The 17177-nt window shown below is 34.0% G+C and overlaps 2 protein-coding genes across 5 annotated transcripts; both read right to left on the reverse strand.

Moving 5' to 3' along the window:
• Positions 1–157: 157 nt before the first annotated feature.
• On the reverse strand, positions 158–2088 carry LOC143465727 (uncharacterized). Its single transcript, XM_076964185.1, has 4 exons — positions 1622–2088; positions 1159–1417; positions 903–1085; positions 158–827 (listed from the first exon to the last, which is right to left on the reverse strand). The coding sequence occupies exons 1-4, from the start codon at positions 1694–1696 to the stop codon at positions 631–633; spliced, it is 714 nt and encodes a 237-aa protein (XP_076820300.1). The 5' UTR covers positions 1697–2088; the 3' UTR covers positions 158–630.
• Positions 2089–5201: 3113 nt separating this feature from the next.
• On the reverse strand, positions 5202–13772 carry LOC143465722 (uncharacterized). 4 transcript variants are annotated; one of them, XM_076964172.1, is made up of 17 exons: positions 12836–13772; positions 12691–12720; positions 12424–12591; positions 11857–12032; positions 10683–10838; positions 10393–10560; positions 10241–10283; positions 9873–10004; positions 9448–9501; positions 8490–8657; positions 8081–8250; positions 7550–7715; positions 7307–7464; positions 7115–7205; positions 6750–6851; positions 6495–6641; positions 5202–6340 (listed from the first exon to the last, which is right to left on the reverse strand). In XM_076964172.1, exons 1-17 carry the CDS (start codon positions 12894–12896, stop codon positions 6300–6302), a joined length of 2031 nt encoding a protein of 676 aa, XP_076820287.1. In that variant the 5' UTR covers positions 12897–13772; the 3' UTR covers positions 5202–6299. The 4 variants fall into 4 exon arrangements, with proteins under 4 accessions (XP_076820287.1, XP_076820286.1, XP_076820288.1 ...); XM_076964171.1 differs by having other exon boundaries at positions 10393–10550; positions 10673–10838; positions 12836–13005; XM_076964173.1 differs by having other exon boundaries at positions 10393–10550; positions 10673–10838; positions 11875–12032; positions 12836–12994.
• Between the last annotated feature and the right edge of the window lie 3405 nt (positions 13773–17177).

Consider the following 17177-nt stretch of genomic DNA (forward strand, 5'->3'; position numbering starts at 1 on the left):
GAATACGTATTTTAGCTAAGCGGTTCGAAAATACTATTTCGTCAATGTAACTATTACCATGTCGTCGTCAACCTTATTCATGCGCTTTATACATGTAACGCATTTTTGCTGACTTGTATTGCTTGAACGATTTCTTGCTGAAGACTTGTCGTGCTGCTAACAGTTTTACTATTTTATTTGCAGCAAACTGCACGTTACTCATAATGTTACTCCGTACGATGATATTATCTCTTATTATCATTTCCAAAGTTGTGTGTTATTTACAATTGTTTGCTTCCGATATCACATCTAAATTTACTATACATACATATTTTCTGCATAATACTAAATAGTGCACTTCAGGTTTCAAAAATCGTAGAAAACAGCGTGCATTTTTTTACAATAGCAAAGTGAATCATCATAATATTAATAATAATTATAAATGCTAAAAATCGGTCGCCAAAAACGTGCTTACAGCCTATTGAAACATATCTGGTATTTCGTGAATTGTGACAATTCCTTTATGTTATGCTATGCTGTTCATACGTTTGTTATAGCCTATATTAGAACACACATTGACAGAAAAAACAATGTTTTGAAAAATTAGAGGAATACATCTTGTAAATCAAACTTAAGTCGACGTTTGTAAGCTCAGTTTTCTTTTACTTCTGGAAGATTATTGGAATATCCAGCCTGAGGATAACTCGAATCAATGGAGTAAGGTGCTGGTGCTGGAGCGGGTGCTTGGAAGCCAGGTGGTGGAGGTGGCAATGGCGCAACTTCGAGAGGAACTGTAGTGGTGGTAGTTGTAGTAACCACATTGACGTTCTCCTGCATGCTAGCCTGACCTTAGTGAAGAATTTGTTAGGTTAGTTTTAGCACTTGACGGTAGTTATTACGTATACATCGTGTATTTACTATACCTGCGAGAAAAACAAAACCGTAACCCCACCATATGCTCCATGCCCAACCGACGCCAAACGGGCATGTGATAAGCTGGGCCCATCCAATCCAAAACGTTATGCAAAAAAGGCTGAATGCACTTCGGTCGTCACGGGAAGTTGAACGATCACAGCAAAACACTGAGAACGATGCTATAATTGAGCCTATTAATTCAAAAAGAGTACGAAACGTTAATACTCTCTTGTTCGTATGGCGTTATATCAGTTAATTTCTCACCAAATCCTGGCAGAATGCAGTTAATGACCAGACAAGTCACTGCCAAACACATTGGCATTGCAGGTATGAAACGTTGAAATTGAGCCATGGTCGATTTTTGAGCTGTGGTCGTTTGGGTGACGAAAGTAACATTATTTGGATTCGGTGGATGATTTTGTGGATAAGAATTGCTTGGCCCGGGTTGACCACCATAATTTGGTGGTGGTTGTAGCGGTGTAGAGATAGGATCTTGTTTAGGGTAGCTTGCAATCGACACTGTCTAATTGTAAATAAAAGTCATAAAAATAATAGTAGGCTACATCACTTAATTAAGAGAAAACCGCGACACTTGGAATGGTAATCTGTATACCAAATTATATTATTATATTCGTGTTAACGAGGGGCGTCTGCTCAATTTGCTCAAACCTGCGTAGTTACCTGACCAAATCGCTGTACTAAAATGCGTGTAGACATTACAATTTACCGTTTGGTGAGTGTTGGATTGATAAGGTGGTGGTTGGTTGTCAACGTTGTATTGCTGTTCATAGCTTTTTTCCATTTTATCCTAGTCTTATATCACTATTAGACTGAAATAAAATTGAAAGCGCAGTTTATCATTTCGTTTTACATTGTTTACTATCGGCTCCATGTGTATCCATTGGCATTTTTGCACTAAATCGTTTTACTAAATTTTGTTCAATTCGCACAGCTCATGTTTTTCTGCTCACACGTTTTACCTTCCATATCATTATAACCTGTACTCTTTCGAATTTTAGTTAAGTGTTTCTCATCTATATAACTCTAAAAATGATACAGTGATCGGACTCGCTTCTACGGTAGCTTCCATAACGTCTGTATAGTCATTCTCGTATTTTATTCTTCCAGAGATGTATTGCAGGGTCTAGGGCTCTAGGCTTTAATGGTCAGGCGCCCATTGAACTGTTGTTCTGACTGTTGAACCATTAGGTTTTGTTTTTGTGCTTACTTTGTTCACGTGACACGCATACGTACTACCTCCTCAAACAATGGTTGAAGATTAATTTGATGTAAAAAGCAGTCTTTTCTGTATTCTTTAATAGAGTATGGGATTCTGCTATCTCTTGTCTCAGCCACTAGGTCAGTGGTTCTTAAACTGGTGGGCGTGTAAGATTCATAAAGCGGGCACGAGAGATGACAAACTGTCCTTTATATGAGCTATGTCTAAACATGCTTTCTTGACTTTCGCTATCGGTTTATTTTTACTAAAATTTTAAAGCAAGGCTCGGTAACCTGCGGCCCGCCATGCGAAATCGTCCGGCCCGAGACATATTAATTAGTTATCACAAGAATACGGCCCGCCGTTTCTTATTGAGTTCCAAACTGCAGTGTTAGCACTGTTTGAAAAAATTGTGGTATTGTTACGCCATAAGTACGTCGTACTAGTCCAGGGGCGGGCAACTTCTTCGGTCGGCGGGCCTGATATGAGAAAATGAAGTAATTGGCGGGCCGGATTCCTGAATCGTGCATTTATCCACCTATGCAAATCGTATTTAATGTAAACTTTAACCCTGTTTTCACTAGGTGTGGCTTCTCCTGCACACAGTCACAGCAAAACGTGGCGTACAGTTGCATTGTTTACTGTAGAAACTTGAAATTTGGCGACTTTTCCTAAAAAATGTTCAGCTATCTCTCCATGTTTGTTTTATCATGTAAGACCGGAAACTGTCTGCGGGCCGCTCAAAATCCCGTTGCGGGCCGGGTCCGGCCCTCGGGCCGTATGTTGCCCGCCCCTGTACTAGTCTATTGTTACGCCATAAAGCTGGTGCGAAGGCGGTAGACTAGTATCTCGTACTAAGTACGAGATTGCTTGTAGAGTAGACTAGACTAGTGGTTATAGAATTATAGATACAAAGAGAGATGCGACATTCGTTCTCTACAAAATAAATTCAGGCTATTCAGTACTCCGTTTCAGTGTTTTTTTTAAGGTGTTTTGGGGGACCGAAACGGTCCCCCAAATTTCTCCAGCGGTTTCCCAAAATTTGGACTTGCTACTCTGGTCTTGCTAATTTGGTCTCTTAAAACTACTTAGCGGTCACCCAAACCAAACCTTAAAAAAAAACCTGCTCCGTTTGATGTGGACGCCAATACCATTCCCGAAAAATTTCAAATGGACCTTATTGAAATGCAATGCAGTGACGAATTGAAGGCAAAATTTCATACAAAGGGCATATCGCTGCTTGACTTTTACAAAAAGTACCTCCTTGAAAGTGGTCTTTATCCCAACTTGACCAACAATGCAAAAGAAATGGCATCGATGTTTGGTAGCACGTACACATGTGAACAAATATTTTCAACAATGAAATTCACGAAGACTAAGCTAAGATCACGCATTTCCGACGCCTATTTAGAAAATGTTCTGGTTCTTGCTTCATCTGACTTGTCACCAGATGTTGAAAAACTTTCACAAAGCAAGCAGTATCAAGTGTCACATTAATGCTGTGTTGTTGAAGTGTGAATACATATATTTTGCTCTTTTTGTGATTGGTATGATTGAGATTGCAGCAATGTAGCGTAATATACTGAAGTGAGTGTGAATAATAGTATTAATGAAAATTCCGGCCCGCCAAAGAATTGTACGCTCGACATTTGGCCCGTGACTAGCAAAAGGTTGCCGACCCCTGTTTTAAAGTGTGTCATGAATCATGATGGCAATTGTATTTTTAAAATTTGGATTCTGAAATACGACAATTGTTACGTCATAGTACTTGCTATCTCCCCGCATTGAAGCGTATTGTTTTCGTTTACTCATTCACGCACTCCTAGCTCGACTAACTAACTGTTCTCTTGTGTTCTCTTTTTGCGGTGACCTGGTTTTTCTCACAACGGAGGGCGGCGTAACAAGAAAAACTTTTACAAATGTATCACTTGTAGAAATACTTAATTTACACTAAATGCATTTTCTTTAGTTTTACAATTATGATGTATACAGGAAGCCATATGTTTTTGCTACTAACCTGTAAAAATCCGATCAGTTTACGACGTATAATTTTCGAGTAATTAACGATTGAAAATTTGTGTGCAGTGTCGGCCACACATAGTTAAAAGAGTAATGTCGCGCACCCGGTTTAAATAGGGAAAAACCAACGTCAGCCAATATTAAAACCGTAAAATGAAGTAAAACTTAAAGTTAGTATTGATTTAATAACCAGGTATTTTAGTAATTAAATTAATTGTATTGACACAAAATGAGTGGAAAAAAGAGAAAGTATGACCAAAATTATCTGAAGTATGGCTTTATAGATACCACAGTGAACGGAAAAGTCGTACCGCAATGCGTGATATGCTTAGAAAAGCTAAGCAACGACGCTTTGAGACCAAGTCGTTTGCAGCGTCATCTTCATGAATATAAAGACAAAACCTAGGAACAAACTTGACTGTGAAGCCGAGATGTGCATTATCTTCTACAAAGCCTCGAATTAAACGTTTGATTTCCCAAAAACAACTGCATCCTTCACATTAGTGAAAGTTCATTGAAAATAAATTGTTGTTTTGTTTAATGCTTTTTTATTTTGCAATGAGGTGGGGCGCGGATTTTTTAGGTACTGTCAAGGGGGGCGTGTGCCAAAAAGTTTAAGAACCCCTGCACTAGGTTAAAGGTAAACGGATTTGTACAAAATGAAAAGGATTGATACAATGATTGAAAAATTTACAAGTAATGTGCCTTGTCCAGTGTTGAAAAATATTCTTAAGTTTCGTCATGCATTTTTGTAAAACACGAAAATTGGTTTTTAGTTTGTTTGTGACTATCATCTTGCCAGCTATCATATCCAAAAATACACATGCAAACATGTTTTTACTTTTTAGCACAGTGAAGTGGTTTATCTAAAACAGTTTGTTTGCAGAATGAGGGCGCTGCTCCAATGCGGTACAATAGTTCGTTTCAATCTCAAATAAGACTTGGAAATTAGAAAAATCTAATGCTTATTTTCTGTTTTTAAACGTGTAGGTAGTTTATTTTTTATTGGCAAAAATCTTATTTACTTTCTTAAATCAAACTTACAAATGACCAATAAACACAATGTGTATACGGAATTTTGTTTTGAGCTTTTATTGCGTTGTTTTGCAAAACATTTTATTCATTGCATTTACAATATAAATATACATTTTTTCACCAGGAATGAATGGATAATGAATACATTTCTGTGTAAATGTACTTGAAAATTAAAATTCAGCTTCTTAAAAATAATTTGGCAAAAGAAATTACAGCAACAATGTCACGAAATTATTTTCCATGAATGCCATAGCTGAATTCAGATCAAGCACTGAGCTGCTTCAGAAGTTACATGGATTTTATAAAAGAATTAAAAATAACTTTGAGTTGGCAGTAAAAACATTTTCGGAAATTCAAACCTAAACACGCTTTACACAAATATCTATGCACCGTTTTAAAAAAATTACTTGTTTTTGGTGCTAATACACTATAGTGACTATACGATGCTTACACACAAATTGAATTAAATTAGCAATATTAGTTTCAAAATGAACAGGTTTAAATCATGTATTTTTATACTAAGTGAACTTTGAGTTATTTTGAAATGATAATTCCTTGGTTACCAGTTACCAAAGATATAGCTGGTTACCAGTTTTTTAGTTTCTTATGCAGTTAGTTGTTTGCAGTTTTAGTGGCCTTGCTATTCTATCACTTGCTACCTGAAAACTTGCTTTAAAATTTTTTTTTACAAGAATTAGTGAAAGTTTAAATAAATATATCATCTATACAAATTTATCAAAATTTAAACAAGTAATAAAAATTATAGGATTTTTATTTCAGTTTATAAAAATTTATCAAAATTTAAACCATTTCCTGTATAAAATTGTTTTACGTAACAAATGGTTTAACAGGTAACCCACTTGAAATGTGAATGAGGAACTAAAAAAAAGGGAACTGGTAATAAATTTTGCTCTGCTGGGATAACTAATTATTAATAAACTCACATTAAATGAAATAGCTTGATAGATTAGTACATGCATATATGAGTTTCAAAAGAAATAAGTTAAAATCGAATATCATAATGCAAAGTAAACTTTTAGCTAAAGCAAGGTGATAATTAATTAATGAATAGCGAGAGTAATGACACACAAAAAAAACTGAAATACATGCAAGAAAAGAAAATTTATGCATTTTACACCGAATTTATGATTTCAACTTCTTCCACAGGTTCTCCTATGAGAAATAATAAATAACTGTCTGGGTAACTTAAAAAGAATACAGTGCTTGCGTTAAGTCAGCTTATATTGATTTCTTACTTTATAGTGCATGTGATACTTGCAATACATGTACTATATCATTTTTTCAATCATAAAATACTTATATTTACCTCTTGTATAGTCACCAGATGACTTTGTAGACTGTTTCTTCTTCTGGTTGCAGCAAAGAAGTGCTGTTAATATAGCAACAAACACAACCAAACCCAACACTGTCCATAAAATAATCTGCATGGTTTGGTCCCCTTGGTCAATAATAACTGCAAAGTGAATATTCATTTTTGCACCAATTCTGGAATACAATTCAACCCTATGTTTTTATAGTTATTGTTGGTGTTGCTGATTCTGTTTAAATTGGTGTCATTTACCTGTTTCATGTATGTAGAGAGTTACAGAACGGGTTCCTAGAGGTTGAGTGGGGCGGTAATTATCCACTAAAAATGCTTCTTTCGTTGCTAGTAATTCTGAGTCTGCAATGTATGAAATGCAGATATGTGTGAAGAAATACATTGCATTAAAAATGCTTTTTGTTTTTGCACATATGTCAAAATATGTAGTATGCAAGTTTCTTAATTTAAAACTTAATACTTTATTTTTCAACAGTCCCTTATGAGTGCTGTATGCCTGCATTTGTTATAAGGTTTCTTTACTCATGTTATAGATGTTGTACAGTTTATTGGAATAATGATAATATGTAATTATGCTTGTTATTTTGAAACAAAAGTATTGTTACCTTGCTCAGTTGTGTCAGAAAATGACCTAGTATTGTTGAGTGTCACAATTTGATCATATGCAACTTTGTATAGAGATTGAAATGTAAGAAACTGAAAACAATTGCATTAAAAAATTGACATGCATTATAAAAATTTTTGGCAAATTGTCAATGGATTGGTAGCTGGATTTACACAGAATAAATCGTACTTACACATTCTGTTGAAACATATACTGGGTACTTGTAAACAGTCCACATCACGGTTTCGCTGCATGGAGGGGTTGTAAGTGAACCCATGTAACGATAATATGTTTTGTTTTTTGGAAAAAAATCATAAAGCTTTGGGCCGTCAGAGATGTGGTCTTCATCATCTTAGACAAAAAATGCAAAATTAATTTCTTTATACTTTTTTCATGGCTCAAACTTTTTAAAAAAGTTTTTTGATTCCTCAAATACCTAAATAATTGACAACATCAAAAGACTTTGTTATCAATTGCAATGCATCATCAGCCCTTTGTGATTCTAAAACATTTTTGTCCTTGTAATCCAAAAATACAGCGATAACTGCAAGATTGTCGTTACCATCACCACCCTCTAGTACTTTTTTATGTACTATGTGCATCTGGAATGCAGTTTACAGCATGTTAACATTTCACATACTTACAAAATTAAGAATAAAATATTATTTACATTTAAATTTAATAAATAGTTGTCATAACTGGACAATTTTTTATAAGTTCCTGAAACTTGGAATCAAACCAAGATTTGATATGTATCTGGTCTTAAAGGATCTTACACAAATTCCATCTAGATTTTTACATTAATCTTTTACTTTTTAATTTTTAGATATCACTGTTGTTTGAAACCTTGCAATGAGTGATATGTAACTTTCTCAGTTATGGAATGGATGGTGTGTCGGCGAGTTATTTCAAAAATTTTATTCAGTAGTAAAAGAGTTATGACTTTAGTAAATATTCGAAAAAAAACCTCCATGGGGAAATGTTTTCCATCCACTGTATGTTCTGATCCACCAATGACCTCAATCCCTTTTTCACCAACCTGCCCTGAACCCCAATGGAAGTGAACTTGGACAACTTGAAATGTTCTCTTGTTGTCAGTGAAGTAAAGTCCCTCATCCTCACTTACTTTGTACATAACTACAAACAACAGAACTTAAATTTTATATTAGTTATTGCAATTAACCTCTTGGATACCAAGGTGTAAGATTGAAACATTCATTAATTTTAAACATAAATTAAACTGTAGAATAAGCGAAGTAATATCTAAACTTTTCCATCTTACTCTATCAGATTTTACTTGTCATTATTAATTAGACCAATGAATTTAATTCCAACAATTTTATGCTCTTGTAAACACTTAATACAGAAGAACGAACTGGTATGGCCATTGTTGATTATCTGGCCAGTTGTTTCCTCATGATACGCTGATGAAAGTTCCAAAGTTCCTGTTTCAGTTGTTGGGTTAATATTTTCCGAGATAAAATTTATTGGTGATTGGTGCTTTCCATGACATTGTTCATAGGTAGATGACCAAGAATCTGGAGCTGACCATAAATAATTAATTTAAGAGTTATATAAACATGATTTGACATTTTATCATTGACATTAGATGTTGGCTGTACAGTATTTGACATTTCATATGGATTGCTAATACCTCACCAGCATGGATACCAAAATCATGTTTCAAAAAGAAATTAAGTCACAAAAGTAGGTATGGTCATAAAATAAATAACATCACACAATACATTTACCACAACTAACAATGTTTAAAAGAATGTCAAATAAAGATGAATCCAACAACAGCCACACTAAGTGCTGATAGGGAGAAACAGGAATATGGGATTTTGGGTGTCCCATGTGTATTATTGTATCATGCAAGCCATTGTTTGCAGACACTTACGTTGCATGATTTAAGCATGTTCAGTTAAACACAAATTTATCTTTCTGTGTATTAGCTATTGTAAATTATTTAGTGTATCAGTTGTTAAACCTATGAAAAAATTTTTAAGCTGTTGCTTATGATTTAAACAATCTATATGGTTTTCTTAGACGACATTCCCACATTCACAGTTTCTATAAATAAAAGCGCTAGTATGCTGCAAATATTGTTAAGGTGCCTGTAATTAAAAGTTTTTTTTACCAAATATCATGTATGTAACATGTTGTGCAAATAAAACTGTGTATGATATTTACGTAAAAACAATGGCCATTGAGCAGTGTGACTTTTCAGATGACTGCGGAATCATGGTATTCTGTTTCGCAGTAAGCACTGCCATTCTGGTATGACCAGCTTTGTGTCTTTTTAAATCAGATAGTACTTAACCGTGATCTTACCATTTCTGCCCTCATAATGCCAGGTATCAGGCTCCTTTACTTCCTTAGATAAGTCTGTAGATATAAATATTTATTTTATTGTAAAAGCAAGTATGTCATTAACCACTACTTTCATGAACCATGTCATAGACACCTTGAAACACAAATTAAAACTGCCTATTTGTAGCTAGTTCAACTACATCCATATTTGTAAATAAGTAAAGCTTTCTTTTGCTTAAAGTGTTTTGACAAGATTTGTATATTGACATAATTTAATTCTTTGGAAACCTTTTTAAAAAAATGCTAAATTTAGCCAAATGAGGTACGATGGTTGCTTCTGTAAAATCATGAAACTCTGGCTCAAGACAAAGTAACAGATGGTATTAATTTGAACAATGAAGTCTGTTTTGCTTTTTGCACATGAATAAAAAATCGGCATGCCTTACCAATATCAAAAAATGCTGTGACTATCCGTCCATTTAGGGGTTGTACTGGTCTGTAGTTGTCACCGAGTTCATAATTTTTATCATGCACATCACTTGCATGGTCGTCATAGCCATTTGGGTCTTTGTTTTCATCTGTAACAAAAATTAAAGAAAATTTCATCAAATTGCAACTGTTTATTTTTCAGCAAACATGTCAGCCATTTGCTGGGTATTGTCAATTTTTTATACAAAGCCTGTTGTAACAATACTATTGTAAGTTGAGTGTATTTATAGTTATGCTGGTACAGAAAATGGCATTTGTACAGTATTTTTGCATTAACTAGATATCACTAAAAGTAAAAGTTTTTATGATTTACTAAAAGCAATACCTGGTTCAGGTTTTGTTTTTTTGAGGCTTTGAAAACTATCCAACTGCAACATAAATCAAAAATAAAATCTTGTCTGAACCATGTTAAACAAAGGGTAATAAATGTTTATGCTTATTATTAGAAAGTTTGAAATAAAGTAAAAACACATGCACCTGTTGCTTTGAAATAATCACTGGATTCTGATAAATTGTCCACAAAACTGTTTCATAACAGGGTGGGGTGGTTAAAGATCCATTATATCGATAATAGCTTGCACTTTCTGGAATCAAGGAAATTAAGCTTGGTCCATTTTCCAAATCTGCAGTTTCCCCTATAAAAGACTGTTTATTATGAGAACGAATTTCCATAGTGATAAAAATGGTTTGCTATCGTAACATCATTCTTCCACTTTTGCAAATTGAATTAATTACTAGAATACTTACAGTCTTTTACCTTTACTTACACACATTTTAGCAGTATCTAAAAGCATTTGAAAATGTGGATTGTCTGCTGCATTGGGCTTTACTTTTAAAAAAACACCAATGACTGCCAACCCGTCTTGCATGCTTTTGACATCATCAACACTAGTGTAGGGGTCTTTAATGTGGACAATGTGCATCTGTTAGTATAAATCCACAGATTACACATCGATATGTATTTATTAAAAGTTAGAAAATGATCCATCAATTACAGTGTCCAATTTAGGATATAGGCGTGCAGTTTTAGAGCATCTAGTAAGCTACACGTGGAGTAAAATTAGATATTTATTGTAGCAAAAGCTAGCACACACCAGAATACGGGAATAATTTATAACTGCTTATGAAGAGTAAACATAGGTGCCACATTTTGTTTGCATAGCAAGCCTACAAAGTTTGTCATAAGTAAACAGTAAGTTAGGGTTTGATATACCTTGTAAGCTTTAGTTGTAAATCATGTTTGGGTAACATTTAAGACTATAATGTTTTGCCGTAATTGAACATGGTGTTGTGCTGCTGTGTCATGCTTTGCAATCAATCTCGTGACTGTTTGCATCGGTTACCGGTGAACATATAGCACTTTGGTTTTGTTATGATAGCAATTAGAACACATCTTTTATCATAGTAAATGTAAACTTGATATCTGCTAGTTGCAGGCATTAACTATTAGTAATCATTTCAATTGTACCTAATGTTTGGTATTTGAAACATTAAATTTACACTGAGTCTTGGCCCTGCTTAAATGCGATAATGATTCCTCCCAATATGATCTTTGTTTGCCGACCTTGACTGTGTGCATTTTGCAATAGATGCATGTTTTTCTCTTTTACTTTTTGTTGTTTTGTCAAAAGTTAAAACTGTTCAACAAAACCAAAATATGAGAGCAAGCATCGTAAATGGCATGTTTAAAGGCATTGCAACAACAGTGTAGCGTTTCAAAGTACTAAAACCGGATCGTGTGATTGCAAGTCCTTTCTTCCAACTGTTATACAATTTACTTCCACTACTTATTTTATTTTGTTTTTCATAAGTTACAGCTGTGTTAAATACCTAAAAAAACGTGTTAACATTACGATGTCGGAACAAGTTTAGGTTCGGTATATCCACTACAAAACAAAAACGCAGGTTCCATGCTGTATTGATTACTGTAACATCAGGTACCTTAAAAGAATATGTTACCTCAGCATCATAATAATGACCATTCACTGAGTGTTCCGAGCCTACATCATCTGAGCCACTTCCCACCCAGTGAAAATGGAGCTGAAGTGCAGTATATGTATCAGTCATTTCATTACCAGCAAGTCTAAATGATTTGTCTTTGGGAAAGTTTAGCTGGACTGTTAAAAATATTTAAGGAATAAGTTTTGAATTTACACAAATAGGCTTTTAACTTAAAACTGACAAAATTACGAATATGGGTGATACAACACTCTTTTAACTTAAGTAAAGTGTTACGTTGTAAAGTTGTTTGTTTTTTTCATTTGAAATCTGTTGTTAATTATTTTTTATTGTAGTTAAAGATATGTAGTATTTACAAATATATAACAGTGCCAGAAACAATTGCTAAGCAAAATCACTAATTTAATTAAGCAGAGTAGTGAAAGTTCTTACGCATATCCCCACTCGGCGCATTTAAGGAAAGCAGTGGATAAATTGGAGCCAACTTTCGTAACCACTTAATTAAAAAGATTATTTGATTTTTGACTATTTCATCAAAGTACCATTTACCTGAGTGTCCATTATTGATAAACTGACCACCACTCAAAGTTTGTGAATAATTCATGAGTTTGAGGACGCCCAAACGAGCATCAGGAAGTGCGGTCATTGTGTCTATGTTAATAGGCGACTGAGCCGAATTACCACATTGTGGAGCATCTTTATACCACTGTTGTGTTTCTACAAACAATGAAAGAGGTTAAAGTTCAATTTTTCTTGCGGAATAGACAATGAATTAATTATTATTTTTAAATACTTTTGAGTTTGCCTTCAATTTACCTGAATATTTCCATTCGCTTGATCTAACGACTGAAAAGACAGACATGTTAAACAACGGAAACACAGTTACATCAGTCTTGTTCGGTATAAAAAGTTTAAAACTATTTGTAAGGTAAAAAGAAAATTTATTTTCAAAATATCATACCTTTCGTAAGTGCATAGAAGCACACGAAGCTGATTATGACGCGTAGCTTAGATAGAAACATCGATCAGATGTACACAGCCAGAATTTTTACAACACTGTTTGCTTAAGAGATATAACTTATAAATGAATTTTCAAATCGCATGAAACAAAATGGTTTTGCATTTATACTTAAGCGGCCCATTAAGAAACATGCTTCCTAGTAGGCTATAAGACCATTCAATGCCAAAATGTATATACGAGCAAACTGTCGCAGCATATCACACAAAAGCTACACGCTACAGTACTTTATCCTTCGATAAAAGTGAAAGGCAAGTCCGAAAAACGATTTGACTTAAAATCACGTGTAGTTCTCAGCAAATATATAATAAAAAGCATACTTTAATAATGTTTAGTAAAGCAATTTTTTGAAGCGAACAATGTGCCGCAAAAACCGTAAATTTTGTGCTAATTATGATGTACTCGATGGCAGTGTATGAACCTCTTGTTTGGATTAAGTATGAACAGAACGTTTCGTGTAGGCAACAAGAAATAAGTATGGTCAAAAGTCACTTAAGTGCGTAACAGGAATATCTTGCTTTAATGAAGCCAACCTTATCTCGAGCTGGTATATTTATTCTGATAAAGATAAAACACTAAGCTATAACTCACTGAGCTCAGTCATTGTTGTTGGCGCTATCAAACTCCGATCCAGAAATTGCCGTCAAGACACGAATGCTTTACTAGTGCATACACTGTCATATCTGAAATTCCTATACTGAAGAAAATGTTGGCCTGCGAGGTCGTTTTTAATTTATATTTAGCCACCCTACCAATGCCATCATACTTTATTCAAACACCTGCCGTCAAGCTTGTTGATTTCACAATGTGACGTCATATTTGCTGCCACCTTCGTCATAATTAGCAGCAAATTTGCGATACATTTTCAGCAATAAATGTTTAAAGATAATGTACTGTCAAAAAATAATTTATATATTGCCTGATCAGCTTTTATAGTTATGTTCGAATTTGGTCTTGTACAAAAATCTGATTAAAAAGTTTAGTGAGTATTACATTAATAGCGTAGTACAGTTTCCAATTTGCTGCGCCAACTAATTACACACAATTCTTCTATAGATATACCAGTTATTTCGACAACTTCAGCTGTCTACATCGGTTTGCAGATTGTTTTTACAATTTCGATGGTAGTCAACGTTGACTGTCTAAAATCACAAGCCCATAAGCATTATTTTGTTAAACGAAACTAATCAGTAAGAAAATCTATATTTCAAACAACGCTATCATTCCACGGTTTCCCGGCAGACCACTTGTACGTATTGTTGCATGTCCTTCACTTAGTGCTGTCCTCTCTTTTTAACCTCTTGACATGGTGTTTTGTCGACTTTCTAGGGTAATCCCCGAGACTACCAGAGTGACCGGAATTTCTTAGAAATATGATATCTCAAACTCGCCATAACTGTCTGATTAAACAACTGCGCTAGTTTCGATAAAATGATCATGGGGTATGAGTACATCAGAGCAATTAACTTAGATCTGCTTGGAATTGCTTCCCATTAAATGAGTGAAATCTTAATTAACTCCAGTGTATCTGTGAATCATGGATCATAGAATCTTAATGTCTCGAGTTAGTTTTTGTAAGGATTTGGCTTGATTTGAATCAAGTTGGCCTGGTTACGGCTTAGGTCTGAGATACGGCGTTGGCGCTTCTGTTAAACTATGACAGGGAGCCACAAACTTTGCGACCAATGAGAGTGGCGCGCAGGAACAAACCGCAGATCATGTTATATCCGAATATTCTGTCTGCCGCACCCCGTTACGGAATGCATGGCCTTTAGGTTTTGGCTGACGGCACGACCCAGTGGCTGCTCTATACGTGCCCCAACATCAAGTCTAGGTGGATGAATAACATCTGGCTCACACGGCCACAAAAACGTTAATATAGATCGAATTTATTAGAAAGGACTATATTTCGCCGCAACTGTTATTAAAATAGACCGTTTTGTCAGAAGAATGGTATACAATAAGTTAAATTTAGTTATTTGAGGTTTAATTCATGTTAGGTTTACTTCAAAAGGTTGGTAGGCCTATATAGTTTACCATTTTATATCATTGAAGTTTGGTTAACAAACAACTGCAAAAAATATATTCGAAGGTACACTTCTTTTTCGGTGAATTTGTGACAGTCGAGTTTTCAGCAATGTTAGATTCTGTCATAAGCGAAAGCTACGACCGACAGTATAGGACGCTTATGTGAATTTGTTACTTTATAAAAAGTTCGTTTATTCTATGATTTAGCCGATATCCCTGCCCTCTTCCTGGAGTAATTAATATACTTCGAACGTGCGTTGGTAACCATGTCCGGGACCAACGTGAACAAGTAGTTAGACAACAACAAGCTATACCATATAAATCAAGTAGATCATTGTAGTTGTAAAAGTTACGACTTAAATTAAATTTATAAAAATTAAAAATTCCCCCGAAATTTGATCGAATTAAAGAGAAACAAGGTCACATGAGTTAAAAAACGCAACAAGACTTCAACTAAGTTAATTCCATACAATTTTGTGTAATTTTTAATAGTTCATTCGAATTAAAATAAATTTATGCGAATTTAAATAAATTCATCGTGATATAAACTTACTTAAATAGCAATTAATTTACTTAAAACCAAACAATTTTCATAAAAAACTAGCACTTTTATAACGTCTCAATCCAAAATCCAAAAATATTGTAGGTATTTAAGTAAATTTGAATTAAGTTTGTGCAACTTAAAATCAATTATCACAAAATCAAAAAATGAATTGAAATAAATTCATTGGAATTGACGTTAAAATTTAAAATGTTTTTTAATAAACGTAGATAAAAATTTATTAAAAACGAAATAGGTAACAGTACTGCTGACATTATTTTTATTGTTTATTTAGAATAATGCTTCCAGTGCTAAAACTTCTTAATTTATTTAAAACATTTTTGGAAAATTACAGCATACAGTTGTGTTTATGTTTTCAAAGTTTTTGCTGTATACCAATTTAAGTGAGGTTTTCCTTGTTTAGTTTTTATGAGTATTTGGACTTACATAATTTTTATTTTATTATTTTAGTTTATGAGGTTTCCCTTGTTTAGTTTTTATGAGCAATTTGGACTTTTTCCAATTATCTATGCTTTCTAATTTTTATAATATTTATTGGTTTTTAATTTAATAATTTAGTCTACTTGATGTTATATAAATATAAATACAATAGTTTAATTTTATGTGAATATCCTTATCTTTCTCTTTAAGTAAATTTGTATAATTTAATTCATGTTTACATCGATTTTTATGAATTTATTTAAATTCGTTTTAGTTTTTTCAAACTTACATGAATTCTCATCAATCATGATTTTTGCAATAGGTAAAAAGTGCTTTCACAAATAAACCACGTAAACTGCGATTTAGTAATCAAGAAACCCGATTTGTCCGCAAACTTGTTGCGGTCGTTACATGTCTCTTGATGCCAGATCTTATACCGATCCTAATTGTCATTGATATTCCCAGCTGAGATTTTTGCCTTTTTTCTGCCCAAACATGGTGCTGTTTACTGCAATCTAACAAACAAAGAACGTGGTATAACGCCTTGGGATATTACATTTACAATGTAACGTTATACAAACCATCTAGCATGTATTTAAACTTGTAGCGCTTATTAACGATACGTACGATTCTTCTGCAAAGATACTAACTGGTGTGAGTACATTGGTCGTCTTTTTAAGTTTGCCTGCAGCTTTTTTGCCTTCATTGCTTTCATCACTCTGCCTTTTGCGCTTATGTTCTGTAATTTTCAACGCTAGCACCTTAAACTAATTGTTGTGTTATTCAAATTCCGCCAACCTAAATATACACAAAATCTTTCAAACGTTTTCGGGTCATCTCAAACGCAAAAACTGAAATCAAAATTGCAAGATTTTCCGACACAGATTTCCTTTGAAATAATGTCACTCATGTAAAGCAGTATTTAGTAAAAGAAATCGCTTCGTTTCAAACAATTCCCAGATTTTTAGAAACAAATTAGAACATCTGTGACGCAAGTCGTACTTTAAAAACATGAGCATTTACACTTGAACTCAAACTATGTTTTTATGTTTATATTGTTTTTGAAAGGTTTATATGAGGCAACTTTCACTAATACGCAATGAGATTGACATACATTTTGCAATGAAAAATAATATGACCTCGCTCGGTGGTTCCCAAAGTATGGATTACGACCCAAACAAGGGTCGTGAAGGGTCAAAAAATGGGTCGCGCTGAAGCGATGCAAGCCTATGTTTGTAATGAAATACCGTACATTTTTTCATAATGAGTAAACCA

This window comes from Clavelina lepadiformis, chromosome 7 (assembly GCF_947623445.1).
Source record: "Clavelina lepadiformis chromosome 7, kaClaLepa1.1, whole genome shotgun sequence".
NCBI classification, from domain to species: domain Eukaryota; kingdom Metazoa; phylum Chordata; class Ascidiacea; order Aplousobranchia; family Clavelinidae; genus Clavelina; species Clavelina lepadiformis.

Excerpts from the sequence above, each read along its gene's own strand:
- LOC143465727 (XM_076964185.1), bottom strand. The coding sequence starts at position 1,696 with ATGGAAAAAAGCTATGAACAGCAATACAACGTTGACAACCAACCACCA. Across the intron at positions 1,086-1,158 it reads CTGCATTCTGCCAGGATTTG|GCTCAATTATAGCATCGTTC; the intron begins GTGAGAAATTAA and ends TTGAATTAATAG. Across the intron at positions 828-902 it reads CGGTTTTGTTTTTCTCGCAG|GTCAGGCTAGCATGCAGGAG; the intron begins GTATAGTAAATA and ends TTCTTCACTAAG.
- LOC143465722 (XM_076964172.1), bottom strand. The coding sequence starts at position 12,896 with ATGTTTCTATCTAAGCTACGCGTCATAATCAGCTTCGTGTGCTTCTAT. Across the intron at positions 12,033-12,423 it reads TATCAATAATGGACACTCAG|TCCAGCTAAACTTTCCCAAA; the intron begins GTAAATGGTACT and ends TATTTTTAACAG. Across the intron at positions 10,284-10,392 it reads TGATTATTTCAAAGCAACAG|TTGGATAGTTTTCAAAGCCT; the intron begins GTGCATGTGTTT and ends TTTATGTTGCAG.